At 36.9% G+C, this 9,557-nt stretch overlaps 1 protein-coding gene across 1 annotated transcript in view; it reads left to right on the top strand.

Moving 5' to 3' along the window:
- The window catches only part of LOC104862069 (olfactory receptor-like protein OLF3), a 17,409-nt gene extending 9,478 nt beyond the window's left edge, over positions 1-7,931 (top strand). The window contains exon 3 of the mRNA XM_010623786.2: positions 7,157-7,931. Within this exon, the coding sequence (XP_010622088.2) occupies positions 7,157-7,931 (775 nt within the window). The remainder of the gene's footprint in view (positions 1-7,156) is intronic.
- Positions 7,932-9,557: the final 1,626 nt, after the last annotated feature.

Raw genomic sequence — 9,557 nt, 5'->3', positions numbered from 1 at the left:
TTTTTTTTTATCACAGTGGCTTTATAGTTTAGTTTCAAATTGGGAATTGTTATACCCGCTACCATGTCTCTGTTCCCTAGATGGCTTTTGCTATTTAAGGTCTCTTATGGTTCCAAATGAATTTTTGGATTCTTCTTTCTAGTTCTGTGAAATATGGTGTTGGAATTTCAATTGACATTGCATTGAACCTGTATAGCAGTTTTGGTAGTATGGCCATTTTCACTATGTTGATTATTCCTACCCAGGAGCAGGGGATATCTTTCCATTTTCTTATATCCTCTTCTATTTCTTTTTTCAGAATGCTGTAGTTTTCAGTGTAGAGGTCTTTTGCTTGTTTTGTTAGATTGATTCCTAGATACTTCATTTTTTTTGGATGCTATTGAGAAAAGAAATGTTTCCCTAATTTATCTCTCAGTGAGTCTGTTATTTGTGTACAAGAAGGCTATTGATTTTTGGGTGTTCACCTTGCATCCAGCTACTATACTGAATCTGTTGATTAAGTCTAGAAGTCTTTTGGTGGAGTTTTTTGCGTCTTCAATGTAGAGTAGTATATCATCAGCAAATAATGACAGTTTAACTTCTTCCTTTCCTATCTTTATGGCTTTAAATTCGTTTTCTTATCTAATTGCTGTGGGTTTCCAGAACTATATTGAAGAGGAGTGATTATAGTGGGCATCCTTGTCTTGTTCTGGATTTTAACACGAAAGTTTTCTGGTTTTGGTCATTCAATATAATGTTGGCTATTTGTTTTTCATAGATAGCCTTTATTAAATTGAGGTATAGACCATCTATTCCAATTTTTTGCAGGGTTTTTGTCGTGAATGGGTGTTGAATTTTGTCAAATGCTTTTTCTGCATCTATTGAGAGGATCATATGGTTTTTGTCCTTGACTCTGTTAATATAGTGTATTACATTTATTGACTTACGTATGTTGAACTCTCCTTGCATCCCTGGAATAAATCCAACTTGGTCAGGATGTATGATCTTCTTGATGATCTTCTGAATTCTGTTTGCTAGTATCTTATTAAAGATTTTTGCATCTATATTCATTAAGGAGATTGGCCTGTAATTCTCTTTTTTACTTGCGTCTTTCCCTGGTTTGGGAATCAAAGTGATACTTGCTTTCAGGAATAAATTTGTCCTTGCATCCCTGGAATAAATCCAACTTGGTCAGGATGTATGATCTTCTTGATGATCTTCTGAATTCTGTTTGCTAGTATCTTATTAAAGATTTTTGCATCTATATTCATTAAGGAGATTGGCCTGTAATTCTCTTTTTTACTTGCGTCTTTCCCTGGTTTGGGAATCAAAGTGATACTTGCTTTCAGGAATAAATTTGGAAGTATACCTTCCCTTTCAATTTCATTGAAAAATTTGAAGAGTAAAGGCAGTAGTTCTTTTCTAATTGTCTTGTACAATTCAGCAGTGAATCCATCAGGACCTGTGCTTTTCTTTGTTGGTAAAGTTGTATTTACATTTTCTATTTCATTGATGGTAATTGGGGTGTTTAAAATGTTTTTGTCTTCTTCGTCACCTTTGGTACTTCATAAGTATCTAAAAATTTGTCCATTTCTTCTGTGTTTTCCAATTTGTTAGAGTATAGATTCTCAAAGTAGGTATTAATGATCCTCTGGATTTCTGTTGGATCTGTTGTGACTTCACCTTTTTCATTCCTGATTGCATGGATCTGAGCCTTTTCTTTCCTTTTTTGGATAAGATTAGCTAAGGGTCTATAGATTTTATTTATTCTTTCAAGAAACCAACTCTTTGTTTCATTTATTTTTTGTATCATTTTCTTAGTTGATTTCTGCTCTAATCTTTATAATTTCCTCTCTTGTTTGAGCTTTGGGTTTTCTTGCTCTTGTTTTTGTAGTAGTCTAAGATACATCATTAGGTTGTTTTTTTGAGCTTGTTCTGTTTTCCTAGTGTGGGCATTCAGTGCTATGAATATTCCACATAGAACTTCTTTCATTGTGTCCCATAGATTCCTGTATGTTGTATTGAGATTTAAACTTATCTGTAAAAACTATCTGATTTCTTCTTTAATTTCCTCTGTGATCCATTGATTGTTCAGGAGAGTATTGTTCAATTTCAACGTTTGTGAAGTTCTACTGTTTCTCGTGCTATTGATCTCCAGCTTGATTGCACTATGATCTGATGATGTACAGGGGATAACTTTGATTCTTTTGCATTTATTCAAACCTGTTCTGTGAGCTAGTATGTAGTCTATCTTGGAGAATGAGCCATGTGCAGCCAAAAAGAATGTATATTCTGATTTTGTGGGGTGGAATACTCTATAGACATTTATTAAGTCCATGTGTTCCAAAGCTTGGTTTAGTTCTAGTATTTCCTTGTTGATTTTCTGCCTAGATTATCTGTCTATGTGTTATAGTGGGGTATTTAGATCCCCCACTACAATTGTATTAGTGCTTATTTGGTTTTTCATGTTACTTAATATTTGTTTTATATAGTTGGGGGCAGTAATATTTGGTGCATATATGATTGTCATCTCTTCCTCTTGAACTGTTCCCTTTACAAGGATGTAGTGGCCTTCTTTGTCTCTCTTAATGAGTTTTGGTTTGAAATTTACTTTGTGAATAAGATTGCTAATCCTGCTTTTTTCTGGGCTTCTGTCACATGGAGAATTGTTTTCCATCCTTTCACTTTCAGTCTATGGGCTTCTTTTTGCAGTAGGTGTGTTTCTTGTATAAAACATATTGTCGGATTTTGCTTCTTAATTCATTCTGCCAGTCTCTTTCTCTTGTTGTATACAACATATTGTTGGATTTTGCTTCTTAATCCATTCTGCCAGTCTATTTCTCATGATTGGTGAATTGAGGCCATTGACATTGATGATTATGACTGATATATTCTGACTTATTATTGTCATGTTATTGTCCTTTTGTTGACTCTTTTTACTTTTTCTCCCCTCTCCTTTTAGTTTCTTGCCTTGCCTATTTGATTTGGTCTGTTGGGCCTCATGGTGTTGTAACCTTCATTGTCCTTTTCTAGGATATTGTTTACAATTCCTTGTAGTGCTGATTTGGTGTTCATGAAGTTTCTCAGGTGTTCTTTGTCATGGAACACCTTTGTCCCCATCCACTTTGAAAGAGAGTTTTGCAGGATACATCAGTCTAGGTTGGAGGTTGTTTTCTTTTAGGACTTGAAATACCTCACTCCAGGCTCTCCTTGATCTGTGTGTTTGTATTGAAAAGTCAGCTGTGATTCTGATGGCCTTTCCTTTGCATATGATTTGTTTCTTTTCTCTTACTGCTTGTTGTATTTTTTCTTTTGTTGTTTTTCTGGGATCTTGATTATTATATGTCTATGTGTAGATTTGTTTTGACCATGGCTAGTTGGAGACTTATATGCCTCATTTATCTGTATGTCTATTTCTTCCCCCTCTTTTTGGGAAGTTTTCTGTCATTAATTCTGTGAACAGCTTTTTAAAGTCATTTGTATTTTCTCCTGCTACTTCATGGATTACTATCAGTCTTATGTTATTCTTCTTTGCATCATCTAGAAGTTGTTGGATTGATTTCTCATGATCCCTTACTGTTTTTAAGAGACCTCTCTTTTCATGGTCACTGACTGCAATCCTATCTTCTATATCTGAAATCCTATCTGTACAATCTTTTATTCTGTTGCATACACTTTCATTAAAATTTTTAATCTCCTGGATATCTGTTTGAATCTGTTTATGGATTCCATTTCTTTCCTCTGTTGGACATTCATTGTTTCCATTTCTTTCTTATGCTGGGCCTTCATGGCTTTTGTCATGGTCCTGAGCTCATCTATTTTTTTTTCTCAGTTTCTGTTCTAGAGTTTCAAATCAGAGTTCCATTTTGCTCACCATCTCTATGGTTATCTGGGAAATTATTTCTGTTTTGAATTTTTCTAGAGCCTGATTGATCTGTTTTGTTACTTCCTGTGCTATGGATTTGGGGCATCCTGCTGGTTCACTATCTGACTTTCATCCCCATTTACCCTACTGTGTGCCATTGGTGAACTGGAAGTCTGTTTTGTGTCTTGCTTAGGTGTTTTCTCAGTTTTATTTTTGTTGTTGGGTTGTCCTTGGTTTGATTTCTGGCTTATCACTTAAATCTTCCTGATATAGCTGGTAACCTGGGAGAGGAAATATAATGTGTTCTGACCATGTTGTATAGGAGTCTGAGTTGTTGAGTCAGGGTTGGATATGGTATATTTTTATAACAAGATATTAATTTGATTTAAGTATGCTATTGTAATACTTCCTACACTTATTCCAACCCCATTCCTGTGGTTTATTAGTATAAATGGTCCCTAAGGAGTTATAGTTCAACCTGCAATTTTTGGGTTTATGATGTTTCTAAAGCAATGTACTTTTGGTAAAATTTATACTTGCAAGTGTGAATTTTGTTCTTCTGGACTAGGCCTATGTGGTATGATGCTCCACGCAAATGCTGGGCTTCAGTAGCTAGTGAAACCTCAGCCAAGCATGTGAGCGATGGTCTACATCCCCTATGGTTAGTGCTCTGCATTGCCAAGCTGCACCATACAACAAGTTAGGCACATGATATGCATTACTGACATATGGTGTTTTCAACTTTAATGAATTTATTGAGATGCAGCTGTATAGCAAACTGAGAAACATGTGCAATCAAAAGAAACCAAATAACATAATTTTACTGTTATTTTATTTTCTTCATGAAATTTTTTGTGACTACTAAACTGAGCAACTTATTCTTATTTAGTTATATATTTTTAAAAGCTTATGGTGTTTCATTGAGAACAAAATGCACTTGCACATTTGATGAGTTATTTGCTCATAGTAAGGTGTGGTATATGTAGACATTTCTTTTGTGAAATGTTGTTATCCAGACTGACTAAATATTTTTGTAGGATCTTCTGCAATCAGATGCTAGGTGATAGAATTAAATTGTGAAACTTAAACCAAAATTCCTATCTTACTTTGATGAGAATCTAATTGTATGTACATTGTGGCATTAATAGCTGAGGCATAACTTAGTTTCCATTGTTTCTAAACAGTGAAGGAGTTTGACAAGAATAATACTGTGCACAAATGAGGTCTTGTCAAGAAATTGAAATTTTGAAAAGTAAAGAAAAAAAAATGAGAAAATATAGAAAATAGTGAAAGCATATTAACCTCAAAAGAGCATATTCCTTGGACAAGTCCATGAAAGGTAATACAACTTTAATATAAATTTTAACAAAACAGGATGTCAGTCTACTGTGTAGAGGTTATCCTCATGTCCAATTTAAGAGCCTTGTCCTTTCCCACTTTACAAACAGGCAATGACTTTGTACTTGACCTTTGTAATTCTGATGAGTTGAGATCTTCTGAGTGTGCATTCCACCTTGGAAAGCAGCCTTCATGGAAAAAGAAAGGAAAGATTTGATCAAACAGGAGATTAGGAGGGCAAGAAAGAGAAATAATACAATAATAGGTCTTCTGAACCATTCCCAAGTGTCTCAAAATCAGACTCTTCTTGCCTACCTTTGTTTCTTAATTAGTTCAGCTGATGTGTGGCTCTTCCGTTTCTAAACACATTTTCACAGAATCTCTGGATTCACACAAAGTCAAAGGCTCACATATACATTGAACATTTATATTTTCCCGTGAAATGTATCTAAAATTTTGTGAGGTAGGTAGATGTTCCCAAACTGCCCACAATATTGAACTGAATTTTTGTTGGTGTTAATTCAATAAATTTTAATGAAGTATTTTTTTTATGTGTTAGTGGTAATGCATAGTAGATGAGGCACTACAGTAAGAAAATTGGGTCCTGGCAATCAAAACTGGCTGCATCATAGTGAAGATAGAAAACAAAGCAGTTATAATGCACTGAAGGATTGTAGCGGGAAGCATCCCCAGGGCTTATGGGACTCGGGGTTGCAGGAGACATGTTAGGTGAAGACACTTTTAGATTGATACTCTAAAGATGTGATTATGTTATTTAGATCACAAACAACATAACCAAAGGACACTTTATGGAAAGAGGTGGGGGAAAGAGTGTGAAAGTACAAGAGTGTCCAGAAGTCACCATTGTGGAACGATGATAGGAACAATTGTGAGGCTGAAGCAGAGGCAGAGGTTCCTTAAATTATGCAGGGCTTTGAAGGTCAAATTATGCTTCACCTTTTTCTGATAGCAAGGAAGAGTATTAAGGGATCTTACTCTGTTGAATGGCTTGATACAATTTGCTTTTTGAAAGAATACCCCCAAGGTAACAGGATAAAGAAAAAGTTTGAGGCAGGGAAGTAGAATAACATTCCAGGAATACTGGTTGTACAATACAGGAGATGGGACTAAGGCAGTAGTGTTAGAGAAAGAGATTATACCAAATCACTTTTGAAAAGATTCCAGAGTATATACAGGAAGAAACTGATGACATCTTAAATGTAGAATAAGAGTAAGAAAGGAAGTGCCTCACTTGAGTATCCTGGAAGAAAGGAGTTCTGTTTCTGAGTTATAGATCACAGGCAAAAGGCCAGATGTTAGGAAAAGGATGAGTGGAATTTTGAGTGCCTGAGAATTTTACCTCCATCCCAATGTAGAGAGGCACCAAACTCCACAGAGAGAGGCATCAAAGAGCAGGAAAGAAGGTTCAGCATGAAAGCTGAAGAGTACAAGTACACTTAAGAACACACAGAGGAAGAGGAGAATGAAGAAGACTGAGAAAAGAATGGACGCTGGAAATCTGAGTGGGAAAATGCTGCAATTCCAGTGTGTAAAGGTAGAGGGTGAACCATGAATAGAGTGTCAGGCTAGTTATCTGCCAAGAATGGGTCCAGCAATTTGTGTTACTTTTTAGCCCTCATGATTTAATTACAGAGACAGAGAAGACTTTTTGGGACAATCTCTTATATACATGCTGAAGTTTTCACTCTACACCTTCCTGTGTCCTTCTCTCTGGGGCCCCTAGTGCTTCCTAGCTCATTCCATTGACAGCCAGCATTTTGAGTCCTAAATTAGTCACACTACTGAGTGCATTTTTTGCTATAGCTTGGTTTTTTTTTTCTTCTAATATTACCGGTGGCCTAGGCTTCTCTCTGTGAAATACGATCCTCATTATTATGGTTTTTGTTTTATTTTTTTGTCACCTTGTAAAAAGTTTCTTATTACTACTATGTACACTACTCCCTAACTTTTTAGACTCCATTCACCCATGTACTTTTTCCTTAGTGTCCTGTCACTTGTGGACATCTATTATACCAACAGCACTGTCCCACAGATGTTCATAGACTTCCTATCCTCCTGGAAGTCCATCTCATTCCATGGCTGTGTGCTCCAGCTCTATGTCTCCTTAGCAATGGGTAGAACAGAGTTCTTCCTGCTGGGGACCATTGCCTATGACTGCTATGTGGCAGTGTGCCACCCACTGCACTACACACTCATCATGAATGGAGGGCTGTGCCTTGGCCTGGCTGCTGGCTGCCTGGTGGCTGGTTTCATGAATTCACTGATGCAGACCATCATCATCTTCCAGTTACCCTTGTGTCATAACATCATTAATTACTTTGCCTGCGAGATGCTGGCTGTACTGAGGCTGGCCTGTGCAGACATCTCCTTCAACATGATCATGGTGGCCATCTCAGGGTTTCTGGTGATCATGCCACCCTGCTTTCTTGTCTTGTTCTCTTATGCTTGTGTAGTCCCCACCATTCTGCACATTTGCTTCTCTCAGGGATGCCTCAAAGCCTTTGGGATATGTACCTCCCACCTCTCTGTGGCATCCATGTGCTTTGGAACAGCCTTCTCTTCATATATGAGGCCTGTCAGTGGTTCCTCCACAGAACAAGAGAAGACGGTTGCCTTCTTCTATGCCATAGTGACCCCAATACTTGATCCCTTAATCTACAGTTTGAGGGACAAGGATGTGATTGGTGCCTTACAAAAAGTACTGGGAAAATTTAGTCAAAAGGGATAAAGATTCAGAGACTAGTTCCTTCCTTCCAACAGTCAGAAGAAAGATATTCCAGACAAATATGAATGAGGGATATGTTCTTCCTCCTAAGATTTTCTGTCAAGATGGATGAGTTTTCAACGCTGGTTCTTGTCCTCACTGCCCTATAAAACATGCACAAACAAAAGCAAAACTTTCTTTCATTGTTGAAGTGGACAGTGACTCTATTTGCAGGTTAGATTGTAAGCTGCTAGAGTGCCAAGCAGTGGCCTAACATATTTAATCCCCAGTTCTTTAACAATGCTACTGAATTTCTACTGACTGAATGATTTATTGACACTTTTGTTACTATGTTAGTTGTCTCTTATGAAGTGTATGAAGACAGTATGTTGAAATTTAGAACATTAGACAGTAAGTTGTTTTTAAAAGCCTCAGATACAGAGCTAATCAGTAGATGGTACACTTCATGGGACCTTACCACTTGCATAAGGCCTTTCATTACTTTTTAAAAAATTAACTCTTTTTTGATATCATTTTTTACTTCTGTTTCTTCCTTATTTGTGGAATACTTACTTAAATGAGTTTAATTTATTAATTATATGGCAAATGTATACATATATATTTAAATGTATTCTATTACTAAGTATCCCATTGTGTGTATGTTTTCCCATGCAACATTACATTTTGAGATCTACTAGCACTGTTCATGCTAATCCACGGTGCTCTCAATAGTCTAGCTATCATTCTTGGTGATGGCACTGAACCCCTGGTGTGGGTTTGTACACAGGACTCAGATTTCTAGGTTACAGGAAATACTCTAAGGAATGACCTTGTGTTTTAACTTCTGTAGAAGATTGTTCTTTTTATATGTACAGGCTCACCAATATTTGGCATGGTTTGAAAGTTTCCAGCCTAAGGGATACAACATGATTTTATTTTCATGACTTTGATATGTACTCGTAGCTACACACTGCATTCCTGTCTCCTGCCTCATCCCCAACTGCTGTACCCTTGCGACCCCCACTGCAGTTCATGATTATCTCCACTCCTGCTCCCTCCAATTCTTTATCCAGCTGACATCTTTTCAATGAGATTTACACAATTTCCCTGTTTGTTAAAGTGCACTCCTTCCTGGCCTCCACTCCCATTTCCTCTCCCTTGCCATTGTCAAAAGAATTTATTTCCTGACATGCTTTGCAAATAACTCATTTTAAAACACCACTCTCCTGCCTTCACCCCAGATTGCAAGACTCGTGGTCTAGTGCACTAATACACTCCAGCTGTCTAATCTCATGCTTGTCTCACAGTAGTTGCAATATAAAACATTTTCTGTGTGAATCAGAGTGTTAATCATTTGAGTTTCTACTGCTCTACACTGTGTCATCTTGCTCTTTGCCAAATTTTCATTTGGGCTTTCTGCCATTTTTTTTGCTTATGTATATATTGTAGATATTAGTCCTGTTCTGTTAAAGGCACTGCAAATCAATATTTCCAGTCTGTCATCTTTCAATTAATTTTATCTATGGAAAACCAGCCATAGGGGTATATGTCTGCAATCTTAGCACTCTGGGAGCCTGAGGCAGGAGGATCCCAAATTTCAGTCCAGTTTGGGCATTTTAACCCCTTAGTGAGAACCTGTATGAAAATTTT

This window comes from Fukomys damarensis, unplaced genomic scaffold (genome assembly GCF_012274545.1).
Source record: "Fukomys damarensis isolate Sample0158 unplaced genomic scaffold, DMR_v1.0_HiC HiC_scaffold_16, whole genome shotgun sequence".
Taxonomy (NCBI): Eukaryota; Metazoa; Chordata; class Mammalia; order Rodentia; family Bathyergidae; genus Fukomys; species Fukomys damarensis.
This window is presented reverse-complemented; position numbering and strand designations above follow the sequence as displayed.